The sequence below is a fragment of the Sorex fumeus genome, unplaced genomic scaffold (genome assembly GCF_029834395.1).
Source record: "Sorex fumeus unplaced genomic scaffold, SorFum_2.1 ptg000018l, whole genome shotgun sequence".
NCBI classification, from domain to species: Eukaryota; Metazoa; Chordata; class Mammalia; order Eulipotyphla; family Soricidae; genus Sorex; species Sorex fumeus.
The window spans coordinates 21552198-21574540 of NW_026606075.1; the positions used below are offsets into that span (position 1 = coordinate 21552198).

Genomic DNA, 22343 nt, shown 5'->3' on the forward strand with positions numbered 1-22343 from the left:
ATAATGAAAAAACAAAAACAAAAATGAAATGCAGCACTTAGGGTCTTGGTACCTGTTAGAAGTTAATGAACTGCCACTCCAGAAACTGAATGCTTCCTTTTCACTTTGGTAGTATTAATTGTAAGTGGAACAAAAAGAAGAGAAACCAAGCCTTGGAATGTCCCAACTAAGTCAGATAAGTCAACACTAGGTCCTCGCCTTTAGAAAATAAAGAGGTTTATTTTGTCAAAATCAAGTTGATTTTAATAAAGATATATTCTTAGTTACTGGAAGACTATGTAACATAATACTCACCTTTACTAATAGTCTCATAGCAGACTACACATACTCTTGCTTCCTTTTCTAGATACTGCAGTTTACACTTTCTATTACAACAGACACCACAGAATACCTGTAAAGAATAAAATATCAAATTTGGTTTGTCAGCAATAGTTATATATACTAAAGGTAGTGGAGAGGAGAAAGGAGACCTAAAACAGAAATAACCAAAAAGCCCTACAATTTTCTAATTACATATTTTATCTAATAAGCACAATCATAATTATTAATATGATTGCATTAGGTTTCTGCAGTGTAAAACCTTATCTCTCGCAAGAATTTATGTCAAGTGTTCCACTGGAATAGAACAAAAAATTTAAATGAATAAGCCTGTAATTTGAAAAGCTTTTTATGGCTTTTAAAACTAAAAAAAAAAAAAAAAAGACAGAGCAATTAATTCAGTGGGTAACGCATTGGCCATTGCATCCCATAAAGGTTCCCTGAGCACCACCAGTTGTAATCCCTGAATGCAATACCGAATGCAATACCAGGAGTAACCCCTAAGTAGTACCAGGTGTAGCCCAGTCTCTCTCTCTCTCTCTCTCTCTCTCTCTTTCTCTCTCACACACACACACACCTCTTAAAAAAATTATCTGTCATTTTTTCTAAAAGAAAGTAGGGTCTGCAAACATGATAACTTCTCAGTATCTGTACTGCAAATCATGATGTCCAAAAGTAGAGAGAGAGTATGGGGGAAATTGTCTGACATGAAGACAGGGGAACGGTGGGAAAGAGGAGGTATACCAAGGATATTGGTGGTGCGGAATGTGCACTGGTGAAGGGATGGGTGTCTGATCATTGTGTGATTGTAACCCAAACATGAAAGCTTATAACTATCTCACGGTGATTCAATAAAATTAAAAAAAAGAAAGAAAAAGAAATAAAGAAAGTAGGATCTGTACCAAGAAGTAATTTTGATGTTGTTGTTTTGTTTAGTTTGGGGGTCACAACCATCAATGCTAAGGAGTTATTTCTACCTCGGCATGAAGAAATTACGCCTGGTAGAGAGATAAGAACAGTAGGTTTTAAAAAAAAAAATATATATATATAGTAATATTCTTAATTTCCTGGTATGAAATGTTCACAATGTGACATTTGGCCAACCCTCAAGCAATCTATGCTTTATAAATTCTGATGTTTAAACTGATTACATCTTTTATTCATCTAGTTTTAGGCTCACAGTTCATGTAAAACGTCTCAAAAAAACAAAAGAATTAAAAAGATTTTTAAAACTTACTTTGCCACATGCTCGACAGTGGTGTCGTCGTTTGGTAAAAGTAAATTTGACTTGGCAGTTCATACAGTTTGGAGCTTCTGAATCTGGAACCCAAGAAGGTTGTTTCTGGCCCAAAACCAGACCTTCTTGGCAAGTCCTTGTAGGCAGAGACTCTTCATTCCCTGTTACCAATCTGGATGCACCTTCAAAATTACCTTCTATATCAATGTAATTAGAGTTGAAGTTAACCGGAAGATCAGCTGTAGAATCGGTAGTATTAGAGGCTGGTGTAACAGTATTTGCCATGCTAGGTTCACTTTCAGGCATATTTGGAACATCTGGCTTATTTGATTCCTTTATACTCCTTGTTCTTGATGGAATGTTAAGTAACTGCTTAGGTCTGGCCCCTCCAACATGAACAGATTGATTGTTGACATCGAAGACTGATAATTCATTTGTAATTTCAGATTTACTGCTAGATAAATTTTGTTCAACTAAAACTGTACTTTTTTTTCCTAAAGAAAGACCACCATTTTCTGTCACATTTTCTTTTTCAACTGTCTCACATATATTACTACAAGGACTTCCCCCAGTAGCTCCTGCTTCTGTATTAAAATATATGTTGTTATTGTTTCCTTCATCTAGGTTGTTAACATCTATCTGATTCATTTGAGTTTTTGAGTCATTCACATTTTCTTCAAATGACTTTATATTGCTGGTCTGAAGATACTGTTCAGTCAGAAAGGCATCAAGTTCAGCATCACTAATTAGTGAGCCACTTTTCAGGCCTTCATCAATATTAAAGTAATCTAAATCTTGTCCATCAATACTGCTTGAAAAAGTGAGACCTTCACAACAATCAGGAGACTCTGGGGCACTAGCACCTGAAAGTTCCATTTCAGACTCTGCAGCTCTAGAAGACTCTGCAGCTCTAGACGTGGTACTGGGGAAATCCAAAGATCCAACTCTGATTACCATCTCATCAGCACCAACCTTTCTATCATCCATCTTTTCAATTAATGGCTGATGAACAATGTTATCACACTGTTCCTGTTTCAAAAGATCAGTCTCTTTTAACTGCTTACCACCCAGAACCACAGACTTCTGTGTGTCTTCATGCGAAGCTGCTGTATTTTGCACATTATCTCTGAGTTCATTCTGTGGTAAACAATCATCATGTGCTTTACTTTCAACTAATGATTCACTAGACAAAGACCCAGGTACTGGCACACAGGACAATGAGGAACATTTATCTTCACTTAAAATATGTAAAGTTGAAGAGGAATCTTGGATCGTATCTTTAAGATCTAAATTCCTTGAGTCTTCTTTTGCAGACTGTTTTTCAAAAATAGCAGTCCTGTTATCCTGAAAGGAGAAGTCAGGTAATTTGATACTTTCATCTCTTGAATTTGGATCACATAAATATAAATTTTCACCTTGCAGCTGACTACAAGGTAATGCACTTGTGCTTCCTCCTTCTTTTAAACACTCAATGGGTGCCATGACTGTTGCATCTATTACTTCTTTTACCAAACAGTCATCAGCCTTTATTTCACATGTCTGGTTCATGGGCTGTAGATTGTCTTTGGCATCAAACTTTTTAGAATTTTGTTGAGTCAAAGCAGATGGCATGTTAAAATCAACTACTGACTCTAAGTGATTAGAAATCAGAAATAAATTATTCTTTACATTATCTTTCCCAGTGTCATTACATGAATCTGTGAGTGCAACTTTTATACCCACGTCTTTAATTGCACTGATTTGTCTGTTCTGTAATTCAGAATCTGTATTATTTTTTTCCTCTTTGACAGCATTTTTATCATGGTCTACTGAAGAAATACTAAGAGTTTCTGAGACTGAAGATAGATCCATTCCAGTCAAAGAATCTGAACTAGATTTAAAATCATCTGGTAATTTTTTAATATCTTCTTCACTATTAGTTATATGAACTAAGTTACCCATGTCACTTATCAGATCACAGACAGGCTTACTACATCGCCCCATATATAAAGGCTGGATTTCATCTGAAGTGCCACTATCCACAGAAGAAAGGAGATCAAGTCCTGTTACATTTTTTTCATTCTGAATTGAAGTTAGTCCCTCAAATTTTTTTTCATTCGTCTGATTTGTTTCATGGCATATTTCTGATGAGGCACAACTAAAGCACTGTTGATCCTTCGGTAACACAGATGTTAGTTGTAAGGAAATCAACTCTGAAGAAACTGAGCAGTGGTTAGAACCATATGCATTTTGTGCATGTTGGAGATAATCTTGTTCATCTAATAAAAACAGAGATACATCTTATTAACACCACACAAAAGCAAAATATTCCAAAATATTAAGTCTTCGGGGGGGGGGGGGGGTCAGGACATAGTATAGTGGTTAGGGTGTATACCCAGTCACTGCGTGCTCCACCTCCAGTTCAATACCTGGCACTGCATCCTACCCCCACTAGCATCCCTGGATGCACTGCGGCGCTGGAGGCCCTCAAAAATCACTGGGGTGGGCTTGGAGTAAGAGCCAGGAATAAGCCCTTTGTATCACCAAGTGTGACCTCTCTTATCCCCACACCCCACAAAGGTAGTAACTTTCAAAATTACTTTAATTTGTATGTAAAATATTAGGTTTAAATTTTTGAATATAGTTGCCATTAAGTGATAAATATCCTATTCAAAATAATTCAGTTGCAATACAAAAACCTGACTATGGAGAAGCTAAAAACAATACAATTAATTTCCTCTGCACTAAAATACCTAGTCTTTATTCTAATATGAGGAAAATACCATCTCCCATCGTAATAAAATATCAATTTATGTAAAGTTTTCAAGTAGTTTTTAGCTGGCATGGGTAAGCTTAAAAATCCTTTTGTCTAAAATTGAATTTGGAGCGAAACTTCTACTTTCCTTACTTCTAATTCTACTTGTTCAATTCAACATAAGAAATTACTAATATGAGTCAGGGATAAGCCTTAGAGGTAGAGTACATGTCTTGAGAGTTCCTGGATTTGAACCCTGGCATTGTAATGTTAATGATTAAATTAATGAACTCTTCTATAAGGATAACGATATGACCAAAACTGAAATCAAATTTTGCTAATAGCACATTCCTCAATACCTGAGATAACTAAATTACTAACATTTTAAAATTCTATTGGCAACAAAAATTAAAAACTTGGGGCTCAAGACAAAGTATGGGGGGCAGGCACAGTGTTAAAGCCTTGCATGTAGCCAAACCTGGTTTAATACCCAATACCATAAAGGATTTCCCAATCACTTCCAGGGGTTATTCCTGAGCATGGAGCAGGAGCAGCCCTTGAGCTCTGCCCCTCCACTAAAAAATAATTTAATATTAACAAACCTGGATTCTGTTCAAAATCATCAAGGAGTTTGTCCAAGTCACTGACTGCTGCTTTAAAATAACTCTCCATCCTACTTGTAGACTTCGTCAGAATTTACCTCTTATACACCTAGAAAATAAAGAGTATGAAATTCATTTAAGTCCATAACATAAATATTATATTATCAACTACATTCTATGGAACGTAAGAAATAAACTCAAGTAACATATAAGAGTACTGCTTTGAGGAACATATAATTTAGTTGGGGAAACTGACTCTACATAAACAAAATGACAAGCCAACTCTAGTAACAAATGATACGTAAACAATTACATATTTCAAAACATCTAAATAGCTCATGGTTAAAGAAGACTTTAAAAGGAAAACTAAAAATTGCAGGGCTCAAGGGATAGCTCCATGGATAGTCTGACCTGCTAACATAAGGTGTCTGTCTGTGCCTGGCAAATTTGCCTCCATGATCCCTGGCACAACAAGTAGTTTCTGACTGTACTGCAGTCAGGTATTTGTGAGCACAACAAAAAGGGGTGAGTCCTTGTAAATACCACTAATATATGTGTGAACACCACAACCAAGAAATGCAACTCCGGGAGGGTGAATATATGAGCACCACATAAGTACAACCAGAAAAAGAAATAAAAGGCATACCATTTTGAAAGCAGAAATAAAACTGTCTCCACTTATAATGACAAAATTTCCTATGGAAAAATTCCTCTGGGGGATGAAGCTATAGTACAGAAGGTAGGATGCTTGCTTTGCATGCAGCAGACCCGGGTTTGATCTCTGGCATCCCATATGGTATCCTGAGCACTCAGGAATGATCGCTGAGTACAGAGACAGGATCTCTGAGCACTGCCTGGTGCGACCTCTCAAAACCCAAAGAACAAACAACATTTTAGGAGTTGGGGAGTGAAGTTGAGCCACAATCAGCAATGCTCAGGAATCACTCCTGGTAGGCTCAGGAGACCATATGGGGTGCCAGGGATAAAACCTAGGTCGACCATGTACACGGCAAGTGCCATACCTGCTGTGCTACTACTCCTGCCCTCATTTCTTTTTTAATTTTTTAAATCTGGTGTATGGTGCCACCAACAGGTACACCAGCATGTACTTGTGGGCTAAATGCATCAGCAGCCTGATGGTGCCTTCAGGAATCCTGACACCCCAAAATTGCTGCTGTGCCTTTGACCAGACCCCAACAACTTGGGACCAAGATCAAGTTTACCAAGAAATGAAATGCCCGAAAACATTCTAACTAGGTATGTGGGAGCCATGCCCACAAACCACCTCCAGCTCAGCTATACAAGCTCATTAATTTCAGAGACCCATAGATAAATCTCGAAAGAGATCAAAAGCCACAGTTAATCTCGGACCCGCACATGACTAGAGTAAATTGGAGGGGGGCAGTTTGGCTTGTGACTGCCCAAGCAGAGCCCCCAGCAGTCGCTTGCTTCCACAAACCAAAATCACCGCCATACCCCCAGCCTGACTCCACTGTCTCAGGACCTACCTCACCAAGATATAATCTGCTGAAAATTCAGGTATGCAGGTTTTGTGACTGAAATCTCCAGGCTTTCCCGGAGTTGGGCTGGGCTATTCCCCCAATTTCCCAATACACATGGAAGCACTGGCAGTCACCCCAGGAACCAACTCCAGCGCCACCCTGTAAACTCTATTACTGGCCTTGCTTCAGAGACCCATAACTAAATCTCGAAAGAGATCAAAAGCCAGAGACACAGCAGCGAAGACACCACAGAGCTGGAGATCTCTCCGGGCCCCATACCGAGCAAATTTCACCGGGGCATCCCAGATGGAGCAGGTGCAGTCTCCCCACCTACTCCAGATGGAATCCTGGCAACCAAGAGCTTCCACACGCAAGGCCCAGGTATTCGGGTTCTAGTATTTTTTTTTGGTTTTTTTTGGTTTTTTTTTTGCTTTTTGGGTCACACCGGCGATGCTCAGGGGTTACTCCTGGCTCATGCACTCAGGAATTGCTCCTGGCGATGCTCGGGGGACCATATGGGATGCTGGGAATCGAACCCGTGTTGGGCATGTTGGCTGCGTGCAAAGCAAATGCCCTACCTGCTGTGCTATCGCTCCAGCCCCGATTCAGGTTCTAGTATTAAATCTCCATGCCACAAGGTGGCAGAAGCGCTAGGCGTCCCTCCCTGGCTCCCCGCCCGCTCATCAGCCTGGCTGTCACACCTACAACGTGCCTCCAGACGCCATCCTGGTGCACCAACAGCCCTGGTCCAGAGACTCCCAATTGAATCCCAAAACAGATTAGTGTCCTTATAGAAATGTCTCTGGAACCCAAACATTTACAATCTAGGATTCCAGAAATGCATGGCCGCAGCACCTATGATATTCAAAATGAGCAATGGACAATAAATGATCTAGCATCTGCCCCCGGTAGGCAGGCTTGAATGGTGGTGGGAAAATCTGAGCAAAACAAAATGCCCAAAAATAGAGAGAGAGTATTGGGGAAATTTCCTGCCATGGAAGAAGGGTGAGGACTGGGATGGTGGCAAGAGGGGGGATATACTGGGGACACTGGTGGTGGAAAGTGTGCACTGGTGGAGGGATGGGTGTTCAATCGTTGTACGGCTGAATCTCGAGCATAACGGCTTTGTAACTATAGCTCACAGTGATTCAATTAAGAAAAAAAGTAATGGGGAGTTCATGTCCAATTTAATCAGCTATGTCAATGGCTGAATAAAAAGCAACACTCCTACATTAAAAAATAAGTAAATTCCTCCAAAAATGTTCCCCAAATACAAAAAGGAGCATGACTTATTAATACAGCAAGGATGCAACATTAATATATTCCAGAGACATTCCTATACCTTTACTGAACAGACACCTCAACAAAGAAGATACGCAAGTGATAGTACTGTAGCACTGTAGCATTGTCCTTCCGTTGTTCACTGATTTGCTTGAATGGGCACCAGTAATATCTCACAACAAGTTGTGAGACTTGTTGTTACTGTTTTTGGAATACGTCACAGGTAGCTAGCCAGGCTTTGCCATGCGGGCAAGATACTCTCGGTAGTTTGCCAGGCTCTCCGAGAGGGGCGGAAGAATCGAACTCAGGTCAGCTGAGTGCAGGACAAACACCCTACCCACTGTGGTATCGCTCCAGCCCATACAAGTGATATACATAAAAAAAAAAAGTTCAACATCACTCATCTTTAGAGAGCAGCAGACTAAGACCATGAGATACCATGGCATTCTGACCACAACAGTTAAAATCTTACAAACACTGACAATACCACATGTTGCAAAGATGTCAAACTGGAACATTTATTGCTGTTCAGAGTACAACATGGTAGAACTAACTCTGAAACGCAGTCAAAGCAATCTCTTACAAAATATGGTGTTTCCATATGATCCAATAATCCTACTAGTAGGTATTACTCAGCTGATTTAAAGATTTGTGTTCACATAAGAACTGAGATATACAAATATTTACAGGAGTTTCATTTACAACTGCCAAGATGTGCATGTATTAAGGATGTCCATCAGTCAGTGAATGGGTATCTCCAGCTAATGGAATAATATTCAACAATATAAAGAAATAAGCTATCAAAATTATGGATGTAGCTGTGCAGTGCAACACTCGATTACTTCATTTGCACTCAGGTCTGCATTTGATCCTAGAACCACCAAAAAAAAAAAAAAAACCCTATCAAGCCACAAAAACATTAATGCATCTTAAATGTATGTTATTACTAAGTAACAAGAAAGTATTTGTAATAAAATAACCTACAGACTATGATTACATATGACTGTCTGCAAAAGTTAAAACTACAGACAAAAAAAAAAAAACCCAGCAGTGACTGCCTGTGATTTGGGGACAGAAGTTAAAGAGGTAAAGTTCTTTAGTGTGGCAAAGATAATCTGTATGCTACCATTATGGTAAATAAGATATTTAAGTATGCTTACACCATAGAATCTTATAACATAAAAAATAAACCTCAATGTCTGCAAATTAGTTTAATTACTTAGATCAGGTTATTTCACAATGGAACACAGAATGCAAAGAGGATAAATGCACTTACAAATTTATAGAACCACCTTACTGAAATGGGTATAGAAATAAAGTTCTACCTTTGGAAATGAGCTGTATGTGTAAGACTCAAAGCAATGGGCTGGTGTGACAGCACAGCAGGGAGGGCATTTGCCTTGCACGCAGCCAACCTGGGTTTGATTCCCAGCATCCCATATGGTCCCCGGAGCACTCAGGAGTAATTCCTGAGCGCAGAGCCAGGAGTAACCCCTGTGCATTGCCAGGTGTGACCCAAAAAGCAAAAAAAAAAAAAAAGTTCCGACTCGAGTTCAATTCCCCCGCCCCTCTCGGGGAGCCCGGCAAGCTACCGAGAGTATCTCGCCCGCACGGCAGAGCCTGGCAAGCTACCCGTGACGTACTCACTATGCCAAACACAGTAACAACAAGTCTCATGATGGAGACGTAACTGGGCACACTCGTGCAAATCGATGAACAACGGGAGGACCGTGACCGTGACTAACTTTACGATGTTCTGACACTGTGTATTTCTGTGTCGTTTACCATCTAAACCAACTCATCTTTCACAAAGTTAAGCTATAGTATAGGCAGGGATCTTAAATTTCTGTTCACCCATATAGTCAAAAATTTCTGACTCCTATAACACATACCTATGAATAAATATAAGTTTCCAGGGAAAAATAACAAGCCTATGCAAAAGACTTTTATATTTGGTATTAGTCTACTCTTATATTTGGTATTAGTCTTCTGAGTATCAATGCCAGAAGCTAGAAAATGATGAAACTAAATCTCTAAAATTCTAAATGCACATTATTTATTACATAGAATTCCTGATTCAATTAAACTATCAATCAAGAAGAAACCACAAAAGTATCTCTAGGCATGCAAGAACCACCCAATTTGCCTTCCATCCCTCTCTCTTAAGAAGATACTAATACACACATACTCCAACAGAAGAGAACATGAAAAAAAAGGAGACTGAAATTCCTTAGTAGATATAATAAAGTAGATTTTGAATTGTCATATCACTTCTTTTTTGTTTTTGGCACCCCTCCCATCTATACTCATAATTTACACCTGGCTTTGAACTCAGGGATAATTCCTGGTGGAACTTGAGGGACCATATGTGGTGCTGGAACAAACCCGGATTGGCCATGTACAAAGCAAGCACTCTACTTGCTATACTCTCTCCAGCTTCTTTTAAAAGAAAAAAAAATGTATTGGTTTTATAAATTAGAAAAGACAAAAATGGTTTTGCAACCTTTCTAAACTAAATGGCAACCTGTGGGTCAGGGATATGGTTCAAGGGGCTGGAGAACATGTTTTACATATGAGAACCCTAGGATCAACCCTTGGCAGCACATGTTCCACCAAGTATCACTGGCAGTACAACACTAGATCACTGTCATCCTGTCCTTCATCGATTTCCTCAAGCAGGCACCAGCAACGTCTCCTTCGTCCTAGCCATGAGATTTTAGAGAGTGCCACATCCGAAGCTCTTTCAGGGTCAGGAGAATGGGACCCATCATTGTTACTGGTTTTTGACATATTGACTAAGACACGGGGAGTTTGCCAGACTCTACCAGTACATATTCCCCACTCTGGCAGTACATATTCCCCAAATATTACAGCATAAGTATTTTTACAATGTAAAAAATTTTTAATGTTTTAGAAAAATACAGAGACATTATATTATAAACAATGCAGTATGAACAGAGAACTAGTAAAGATTATGAAAAAAGGTCAAATGAACTATCAAAGTAACTGAATAAGAACACATACTACTGGTTGCCTACCACACACACACATGCTATGTTTAATAATAAAAATATTTATATAGGTAAGGGTATGATTAAAAAAAGAGAGAGAGACAAAAAATTAGAAATTGAGCTCCCATTTGACCCAGCAATACCACTCCTGGGAATATATCCCAGAGAGGCAAAAATGTATAGTCGAAGTGACATCTGCACTTGTTTGTTCATTGCAGCACTCTTTACAATAGCCAGAAACTGGAAGAAACCTGAATGCCCAAGAACAGATGACTGGTTAAAGAAACTTTGGTACATCTACACAATGGAGTACTATGTAGCTCTTAGAAAAGATGAAGTCATGAAATTTACATACAAGTGGTACCATATGGAAAGTATCATGCTAAGCGAAATGAGTCAGAAAGAGAGGGATAGACATAGAAAGATTGCATTCATCTGGGGGATATAAAGTAACAAAGTATGAGATTAATACCCAAGAATAGCTGAGATCAGCACCAGGAGGATTACTCCATAACTTAGAGGCCAGCCGGGTATCCTAGAGGAAAGGGCTGTTCAGATAGAGAAGGGAGCACCAAATAAAGGATGTTTGGAGGATCCTCCCAGGAGGGGAGATGCATGTCGAAAGTAGACTATGGACTGAACATGTTTGCCACTCAATGCCTCTTTTGCAGACCACAACACCCAAAAGGAGAGAGAGAACACAGGGGATTGCCCTGCCACAGAGACAGGGGGGATGGGGGGATGGGGGTGGGAGGGATATTATCCATGGTGGTGGAAAATGGGCACTGGTGGAGGGATGGGTATCTGATCATTGTATAATTGAAACCAAAGCACAAAAAATTGTAAATCTACAACTTTAAAAAAAATAAAATAAAATAAAGGGAAAAAAAAAAAAAAGAAAAGAGAGAGAGAGAGAGAGAACCTCAAATGCTGATGATAAAAAGCAAACTGGTACATCCTATCAGGAAAACAAAAGGACGAGATTCTCAAAAAGATTCCTGACATCTGCTCTAGTATTTTGTTTTTTTGTGGCCACATCTGGTGCTCAGGGCTTACTCCTGATTCTCCAAGATCATTCCTGGTGGGGTTCGGGGTTGATCCAACATTTTTAATTTAAGAAAATAATCCAAAACAACTGAAAATATGCAAAGATATTTCACCAAATCATTAATTTAAACAATCTAAACACTAACATTATGACACAATACAAAATTCTGTGGGCATCAAAAGTAGTGTTTATGTCTATCAAGGTATATATAAAATGTACAGGGTGAGAGAAAGAGTATAGCAGTTAAAGGCACATGCCTTGCAGGCAGCAGAATAGGGTTCAATCCCCAAAACAGATACGGTCCCACCAGCTATGCCAGGAGTGATGATGATTCCCGGGCACAGAGCCAGCCCTGAGTCCCACAAGGTGTGGCCCAAAAAACCAAAACAAAAATACAGGGGAAAAAAAGGTGCTAGCACTTATACATGAAACACACAATGTGAAACATATGTATACAGCACAATGTTACAAAAAATCCAACCACACATAAATACAGGGAAGGTTAAATCACCTTTCTCAAACTGTGGTCTGAGGACCTGCCACTAAGTCCCCCAGAGATTTTTTAAATATGTTTCACCAGAATGAGCGTAGAAACAAATTCAAGAATCCAACAGTCTCTCATAAATTAGTTAGACATTAAACTTTAAAAAAAAAAAAATGGGGCCAGAAAATACAGGGGTTAAGGCACTTGCCCTGCATGAAGCAGACCCATGTGACATCCATTTGATGCACATGGTCACCCAGCAAAGAACCAGAAGTAGCTGCCTAAACCTCCCAGTGAGGCCCAAGTCCCCAGCACCCCAAAGTTCCCAAAGCAGAAAAACAATGTGACCTTCCTTGCTCAATTTTTAAAATACATATTTTTTTACTCAAACTATTTTAAATGTTTAATATACTATGGATTTACTGCTGTTTTAATTAAAAACTTCAAAAAGGTTTCTGAATTTTAATTACTAAAATGACTAATTTGCAGCATTAGAAAGTGTTCTTTTCGTTTTCAAGAATTTAGATTTGTTTTGGGGCTGGAGAGATAGCACAGTGGATAGGATGCTAGCCTTGTATGAAAGCCCACCTGCCACCCGGCCCTAGCCTCTGAGTGCAGAGCCAGAAACAACCCCTGAGCACCGCCAGGAGTGCCCCACCTCAGGGGGGAAAAAAATGTTTTTTTAGTTTTGTTTTGGGGCCAGAGAGTGCAGTACTCAGGGCTTACTTATTAATGGCTCTCTAGGATCACGCCTTAGGGGCCAGGGACTGAACCTACATCAGGAACGTGCAAGGCAAGCACCCTACCCACTGACCTAAAGCTCCTGTTCAAGTTTTCAATAAATGAAAAAAAAAATCGTAAGTTTTTGGCCACACTTAGAGATGCTCATGGTTTACTTCTAGTGGTGGCTGGGGGGACTGTTCCAGGCACTGAATCTGGGTCCCCTGTGTGCAAGGCATGTGCCCCACCCATTGTACAATCTCTCCAGCCCCATCAACAATTTGTAAGTGTGAAAAGGGATGCTCAGGACAATTGGGTTAAATTAACTGTGATATGTAACTCTGTGTGGGGTTGATAAATAAGAATTTAGCTTCATCTGTATGTAAATGTTTAAAATATATATCCTGTTCATGTATTTCTCATATCAAAACTCAGTTATGCTTATGAAGTTTATTAGTAAAATACTGTTTGGTTTTTCAGTCATACCACAGCGCTCAGGGATCCGAAAAGAGGTTGGGCGCGTGTAAGGTGAGGCTCTAAATCCAATCTCTCCGGCTCTATGTTTATGAAGTTTTAAAAAACAGGGAAGTACTTAAAATACAACTTTCTGCAAGAAAGCTAGCCATCAAAATGTGTATGAAATCTCATCTTAAGAAAATGCCACAGAAAACACAACGTGTTAAAATTATTTACTGTGATCAACTACATTTAAATGGTGAATACGGCTATTTTTTTTCCTTCAGTCTTGAATATATTTTCATTTTTAAAATACAAAGCATGCGGCTTAGTATCCGGGAAAAGGAAAAAAAAAAGAAAGAAAAGGTAAAAATAGCAAGAGTTGGACAGGATCAATCCATTAAACTTATGTCAAGTGGGGGGTGGGGAAACCCTCAATACATCAAGAAATCGGACTACTCGAGCCACAAATTGCCTATTTTGTCCGAAGAAAACGATCGATTAACCGGATATGTGGATTAGGATCCTTAGAGAGTCCAACTAAGAACACCCAAAGAGCTGGAGAAGTTAAACAATCTGCAATCACCGGTGTTTCAAACCAATTCACTGGTTTGGGGGGGGGGGGGGAAAAAGAAGATCTGAAGAAGAAGAAGGAAAAAAAAGTTGGGTCATCTCCAAGCTGGATCTCCGAGCTCGCAGCAAAGGGGGCGAGCCCCCGGCCGCGCAGCAGCATCCGTCAGAGCGGGGAGGGGTCGGGCCGCGCCGGGGCTCCGACGCCCGCCCCCACCAGGGCCCTCCCCCCGCCGCCACCCGCGGCCCGGGGAGGGGGTGGGGGCGGCGGGAGCCGGCGAACAGCCGCCGAGCCGGCCCTCCCGACTCGGCCAAAGGGACAGCGGCTTGAGCGTGTCGGTTCCGGGCCCAGCTCGGGGCGGGGACCGTCGGCGACCGCAGGGCCGGGGGGTTTGGGCAACCCGGCTCAGCCCCGGGACCGGCGCCCACACCCGGGTCACGGGTCCAGCAGCCACCCCGCCCCCTCGGCGAGGGCACCCGCGGTGAGTCGGGGCCCAGGCGCCCCGGCAGGGCGGGGGGCGGCTCTTACCTCCCCACACCCCTGCGGAGTTCTCGGGGGCCCTCGACACGACGCCGCAGTGAAGGCCGGAGCGCGACCCAGGCCGGGCGTCCCGGGAGCGAGCGACGTCGGCGCGGGGTTGGCGCCCGGCCCCCGCCCCTCGCGGCCCGGCGCTGGGCTGAGCGGCCGGCGCAGGCGCACGGGCGGCGCCCCGCGGATGGCTCACACCCGCGCCGAGTCGCCCCGGCGGCCTCCGCCGCTGCCGACGCGCCTGCGCGCTGCCTCGCGAGGTCGGCGCCCCGGGGCGCGGGGCTGCTTACCGGAAGTGCCTGAGACGAGGCGCCGAGGGGACGAAGGACGCGGCCAGGCGGCCTCAGCTCGCGCTTCCCACTGGCGCGGCCGCCGGAGCCGGGCCGCGTCCGGCTTCCTCTGCCCTGCCCTTCGCTGACCCAGACGCAGCCGCCCCCGCCCCCGCCGCCGGCCGCGCTGTCCACCCGGCCGCCTCCCCGCCCAAACCTCACTTTGGGCAGGAAACTGGTTTTCCAAAGTCTCTCACTTGCGCTCTGCCACCAAAAAAAAAAAAAAAAAAAAAGTCCTAACTCGACCCGAATCTTTAAGGCCTGCAGCTGACTGGACATTGCCACACCGCAAGCCCTTGCCCTGACCATGCTTTAGTTCTGCTTTTCTGCGGTGACCCAAGAACATCTGCCAACCGTTGTCCTAAAGAAAAAAAAAAAAAAAAACGAAAACTAAGACGGAGAAATAAAATGCCACCCGTACCGGTGCATACTGAGTTTCAGTATTTTTACCACGTTTTCTGCAAATTTCTAGGGGGGAAAGTGACTTCTGTGTGTGGGACGAAGAGTGTCACTGACTGGAAGAAAATGCCCCAGCTCAAAAAAGAAAAAAAAATTAATCCTGGTCTTTCAAAAACTTCAGTTCTATACCGGGCTGTGATTTGTTATAAAAAAAAATCTGAGATTTTTTAAATCTGAGATTTAACTGCTAAATGTGCATGTATAGCTGCATAGTTTGTGGTATTCCAAAGAGAATTATCTCTAATCTCTTAACTTACTCACTGAATCACTGTAAGATAGACCCTTACAGCCAACACCCACCCCTCCACCACCTTGCATTTCTCACCACCAACGTCCCCAGATTCCCTTCCATCATCCCCCATCCCTGTCTGCCTCTAGGGCAAGCGTCGCTCTCGCTCTCTCATCTCCCCTTTTGGGTATTGTTGTTCACAATATTTGCAGTATCTCTAATCTTGATTTTCCTAAACTCTGAAATGGAACTGTGTGACTCTAGAAGTAGTGCTTTTGAGTACCAGAAGTAATTCATGAAATATCTGCTGTGTGGCACAATGTCTTCGATCCTTTGGTTACATTATCTTCCTTAATTCTAAGACTTATTCTACAAACAAGATGCATTTCCTCTAGTATGGTTTAGACATTGTTCACGAGCAAATAAAATTGGGTGACTGCCCCATGGAACCACAATATAATAGCATCATGCATACATAAACATTTGGGATTTAAAATTTGGTACAGTATGAGGGTAAAGAATAGAAAAATAGCCACAGCGATAATATAGCAGGTAGAGTTTGCCTTGGATACACGTGACCCGGGTTCCATCCCTGGCACCCATCTGGTCCCCAGAGCACCACCAGGGCTGATTGATGAGTGCAAAGCCAGGAGTAAGCCTTGAACATCATGGGGTGAGAACCACTTCCCACCCCCCCCCCTTTCAACCATTAAAAAACATGTTGTACAGTGGATAAGGCGCATGCCTTGCAAGTGGCTGACCTAGGTTCGGTCAGAAATTTTTTTTAAAAGGCTCCATTACTGTTAGTAATTTCACAGATGCTGGCATCGTTTTTGTTGTTTTTGTTGTTGTTTGCAGGAGGAGTAGGACATGGCACACCCTGTGATGCTCAGGAATTACTCCTGGCTATGTACTCAAGAATTACCACTGATGGTGCTGGAGAGGCTATATGGGACGTGAGTGATTGAACCCTGGTGGGCCTCATGCAAGACAAATGTTCTACCTGCTGTACAATCTCTCCAGTCCTAGATGCTGGCATCTTAAACCTTACTCTCACTACCAGTCTTAAACCCTGTCTAAGGGTTATAGTGACCTCTGATTTCTTGAGTCACCTCTGACATAAATTATAATCCAAGGATTTACCTATCCAAAATCTTCTTAGGTTGTCAGAATCCCAGAGGGCTTGAAACAATAAGCAGTAGTCACCTTCTTCTATTTCATCTTGGACAGACAGTGGCCCATGTGTGCAGTCTGGACACTGTCCACATACAGAGTACAGAGGGTCCATCTGTACCACATATGGATTCCCTCTTCTGCATCTTGATCTCATCTATCAGGAGGAAGATTTCTTTCCACAAATAATTTTTAATGGCTTACAAAGAAAAGAAACTTTAAAAATATTTGTCTTAAAACATTGGGGGTCTGGAGAGATAGTACAGAGCAGAGGGTAGGGCACTTGTCTTCCATGCTGCTAACCTGGGATCAATCACTGCACACTATATGGTCCCCTGAGCTCCATCAGGTTTGATCCCTGGGCCCAGAGTCAGGAGTAAGCCCTGAGCATTGCTGGGCACTACTGAAAAAAAAATAACAGCAACAACAACAACAAATTTACTTTGGGTCAGAGAGATAGTATGAGTTTAAAGGTGCTTGCCTTGCACAGGACTGATCCCAGTTCAATTTCTGTACCACATATGGCTTCCCAAGTGCTAAAGGAGTGATCTTTGAGCCTAGCTAAATATATTTAACATTACTTGAGAGTGTGAGATCAGCTACACTATGTAGTAAAATTTTGAAGAAAGTATACCAAAATGGGGGCCAAATGATAGTACAGTGGGTAAGTCACTTGCCTGGCAAGCAGCTGACCTGGGGTTTGATCCTTGGTACCCTACTACGGACTCTTTCACCTACTAGGAGTGATCCCTCAGAACAGAACCAAGATGAACCCTTGAAAGTAGCTAAAAAGATATACATGATAACCTTTCAGTGTCTGCATTGCAAACCATAATGCCCTAGAGAGAGATAGAGAGAGAGAGAGAGAGAGAGAGAGAGAGAGAGAGAGAGAAGGAGATAGAGAGAAATGCCTGCCAAATACTGGGAATATCAGTTGTAGGAAATGTATGGTGAAGGACAGGTGTTGGAATATTATGACTGAAACCCAATCATGAACAGCTTTGTAACTGTGTATCTCACTATGATTCAGTGAAAAATAAATAAATAGAAGAAGACACCCTGAGCACACGTGGGTGTGGCTCAAACACAAACAAAAAAGGAATGTATATCAAAATGTTGAGTGATCACATCCAGCTAATTAGAATAGCGATGTTATTTTTATTATTTATTTATTGCTTTTTGGGTCACACCTGGTGATGTTCAGGGGTTTCTACTGGCTTTGCAAGCAGGAATCACTCCTGGCGGTGCTCAGGGTACCATATGGGATGCTGGGAATTGAACCCGGGTCAGCTGCGTGCAAGGCAAATGCCCTACCCGCTGTGTTATCACTCCAGCCCCGAGACGTTATTTTTAGATGTTATTTTTTTTATATGTCTGTTTTGGTTTTGAAGCCACACCCAGTACTCTGGGACTTCTCCCCACTCTGTGCTCAAGGGTCACTCCTGAAAGTGCTTGGAGGACCAATGCAACTGGGGTTGACTGCATGCAAAGCAAAAGCCTTAATCTTGTACTATCTCTTTAGCCTAGATGTCATTTTCTTGTGTTATTTTTCATTCTTTCTTTTGTTCTAGGCATTATAAATTTCTACAGTACATACACATTATCCTTTTGTTCTGGAAATATTTTTTCTGACATATCACATGTTCAGTGACCCTAAAGAGTCCAAGTTCCCCTTTTGTTGAAATTATGCTTTGTAGAATCAGACTACCTAAGTATTAGCAAGATGACCCAAATTTGTGAAACTTACTAGATATTCCAATAGCCAGTTGGTAATAAAACTAATTGCATCGGATAATCCTTGTAAAGATCTTAAATAAATTTCTACTCAATATAAATGAATATTTGCTGTTGTTGCAATATTTCTTTTTTTCTTTTTTTTTTTTTTTGCTTTTTGGGTCACATCCGGCGATGCACAGGGGCTACTCCTGGCTTTGTACTCAGGAATTACTCCTGGCAGTGCTCAGGGGACCATATGGGATGCTGGGAATCGAACCCAGGTCAGCTGCATGCAAGGCAAACACCCTACCCACTGTACTATAGCTCCAGCCCCGTTACAATATTTCTCATTGTAACTAATAAATGAGATTCATGGTGGTACATCAATACCATATGGATTTTGCTGAGGCACAATTACCTCAGCTATACTTAAAATTCTACTCAAATTCTACTCAAATCTCTTCGATAGCCATGTCCACTTGCTGACATACCAAATTCCACAGGATGGATATGTCGTTCCCAACGTTCTCCCTTCCGAAATCCGACACGCCATTTTGTCAGTAAAGAAACGAACAGCACCCGGCCCAGACAAGGTCAGACCTGAACACCTGAAGAACCTGCCGTCAGTACTCATCAATACACTGGCTCGGCTCTTCACACACTACCTGTCTGAATGCAAGGTTCCATCCCAATGGAAAACCAGCAGGACCGTACTACTGTTCAAGAAGGGAGACATCCATGGCATTGGCAACTATTGCCCAATCTGCCTATTGTCTGTCATCTACAAGTTGTTCACTCGAGTCATCCTAAATAGGATTGGCAGAACACTAGATGAAGGACAACCATGCGAGCAAGCCGGGTTCCACAAAGGATTCAGCACCATCGACCATATCCACACAATAACCAAGCTCATTGAGGTTTCTCGGGAGTTCAAGATGCCGCTCTGTTTAACGTTCATTGATTTAAAGAAGGCCTTTGATTCTGTTGAGACGGAAGCGGTCATTGAAGCCCTAGCCAATCAGGGCATTCAAGCCCAATACATCAAGATCCTCCGTGAGCTGTATTGCGGATTCACTACCAGGATCTCACCATTCTACAAAGAAGTAATCATTGATGTCAAGAGAGGGGTTCGGCAGGGTGATACCATTTCACCGAAACTCTTCAGTGCCACCCTCGAGAACATCATGCGACGACTAGAATGGGAAGGAATGGGAGTGAAGATAGATGGTCGGCAACTACACCACCTCCGCTTTGCTGATGACATTGTTTTAATAACACCAAACATCAGCCAAGCGGCATAAATGCTGGCCGACTTTGACTGTGAGTGTGGAAAGGTAGGACTACAGCTAAATCTTACGAAGATAATGTTTATGAGAAACAGCCTCGTTCCTGAGCCCCATTCGCTCTCAACGGAACGACCATCTCCAAATGCAACAGCTATGTGTACCTAGGTCGAGAAGTCAACATGACAAATGACCTGGCACCCGAGCTGCGCAGGAGGAAGAGAGCGGCTTGGAATGCCTTCAAGAATGTCGAAGAAATAGCTAAGAGGACAAAGAACCTCTGGCTCCGGCCACATCTCTTTGATTCCACTGTTCTTCCTGCATTGACATATGCCTCAGAGACCTGGGCCCTATGCAAACAGGATGAGAATGCTATTCGGGTCTCCCAAAGATGAATTGAAAGAGCTATGCTTGGAATATCAAGTTTCACTCAAATGAGAGAAAGAATCCGGAGTTCCGACATCCGTCAACGATCAAGAATCAGGGACGCTGTCTCGTTTGCCAAGGTGTCAAAAATAAAGTGGGCTGGTCACGTAATGAGATTTAAAGACGACCGCTGGACTAGAGCTGTTACTGACTGGATTCCACGGGGTGTCAAAAGACCGTGTGGCCGCCCACCTACCAGATGGTCAGACTTCTTCATCAAGATCATGAACGATTGGTTTGAGGCTCTTCATGTTCCCAGAGTGAACAGATGCCATTGGGCTACACTAGCACGCGACAGGGACAAATGGAGACGTTACTGGCGCCCGCTCGAGCAAATCTCCGACTAACGGGAAGTTAAGTGATTAAGTGAAGTGATACTTAAAAACTCAATTTCTGAGCTGAGGAGATATTTCAAAGGATGGAGTGCTTTGAATGCTGGGTGCCCAAGTTTGATCCCTGGCACCTCATGATCCCAGTGGTCACACCACTTGTTGCTCTTGTTCAGTGGTGTAAGCAATCACAGATCATAACCATATGATTAATTCTTTGATTTACAGTTTGTAAAGTAGTGACACGCTAATCTATTATTTTTTCTTGTTTATTGGTTGGAATTCTCCTATAGAGATTTTTCTAACATCCCTCAACACGTTAATTTTTCTGAAACATAGTTTATATAGCCAAAAGAAGTATTTGACCTTTCATTTTACTAAAAGCTCTCATAAGAATTGGTTCTTTATATCCTCGAAAGTAGACCATTGTAAAGTTAATTTAAAAAAATATTAAATACATATATATCTATGATATAAACTAGATCTCTAGAATTTTTGGAAATAAGTGTAAACATTTTGGCTTTGTTTATTTCAATACTTAACACTATAATAAACATATGTCACACTCATGCCATAACCATCAATGGCCAAAGAAATCACAGTTGTATCTCCAGTGAGGATCTGCTTTACTTTTAGGTTTTAGATCTCTACTTTTTTTTTTTTTTTTTTTTTTTTGAGGAGCGGGGAGGTCACACTTAGCTCTAAGTGCTCAGGGCTTTTCACTCAGAGGTCACTCCTGATAGATGTCAGAGACCATATTGGGGTACCAGGCATCAAACCTGGGGCTGCAATATGTAAAGTAAGCTCCCTACCTGCTGTACTATCTCTCTGGCTCCACTTTTTTTTTTAACCATTCTATTAAGTGATTAAATAGCCCTCTGATGCTATGGATGTGGTTCAAAAGACAAACATAAAATACTGAATTTTCTTATATAGAATTTCTTTGACTTACTCTTTCAACTCAAGAGAAATAATGATTACCAACAGACTTTTTTCTGTCCCATTTACAACTAGCCATACTATTTAAAAATTGATCCCAGTTTTGGCACCGAGGAAAAATAAAATCATAAAGATGCTATGTTTTACAACTTAAATTAAGCTCTTGCTCTCTCTCTCTCTCTCTCTGTGTGTATATATACACATGTATATATATATATATATATATATACATACTACAGGTAGATATAAAAAACTTATACATATAAGCATGTACATGTGTATACATACAGTTAATTTGTTAAAAGAAAAAATAAAAGTATACACTAAATAGGAAAAAGGAATTATCATCTTCTTTCTTTTTCCTTTTGAAATAAGACTTTGCAAGAGTATATGCTGTGATTGAAAAATGATGTATGAAGAAACTGGATAATACGGTATCGCATTTCCTCTTATGACATTTTCTCCTTATTAATGATCATTTTCCTGTTCATTTCCTTCCTAACATGGTCTCCTGAACAGGATTCCTAGTCTTAACTCTATTATTTTGACTAAATAGAATTTTCTTCCATGCCTTTTAATTCTATTTTCATTTCAGTAATGACATGTCATTTCCATTACAGTTTGAACTTTTCTTGCTGTCCTCCTAAATATTCAGTAGATTGAGAGGTAGCTAAGGGAATTTATAGTTCCCCATCATATTATAGTATATGATATTTAAAATAGACAATTACCTTTCCTTTACATTGACATCCAAATTCTGGAGATCTATGATTGCCAGGCAACTTTGTTACAAGACATCATAACCAACTTTGGAGTCTTCCAGTTTTTCGCTCTACCATCTGTGTCCTGTCTTCTCAAGGCCACCTCATGATCCAAATGACATCTTCAGCTGCAGAAACATGCTTGCATTTCAACCAGCAGGAAGGAGGAAAGTGGCATAATGGATCAAAGGGTTTTTGTTATCTGTT

At 41.5% G+C, this 22343-nt stretch overlaps 1 protein-coding gene across 1 annotated transcript in view; it reads right to left on the reverse strand.

The window, feature by feature from the left end:
* ZFYVE16 (zinc finger FYVE-type containing 16) overlaps positions 1-14618 on the reverse strand; it is a 54456-nt gene extending 39838 nt beyond the window's left edge. The window contains exons 1-4 of the mRNA XM_056112518.1: positions 14493-14618; positions 4892-5000; positions 1556-3813; positions 295-391 (exon numbers count right to left, since the gene is read on the reverse strand). Coding sequence (XP_055968493.1) covers positions 295-391; positions 1556-3813; positions 4892-4961 — 2425 coding nt within the window. The 5' untranslated portion in view covers positions 4962-5000; positions 14493-14618. The remainder of the gene's footprint in view (positions 1-294; positions 392-1555; positions 3814-4891; positions 5001-14492) is intronic.
* Between the last annotated feature and the right edge of the window lie 7725 nt (positions 14619-22343).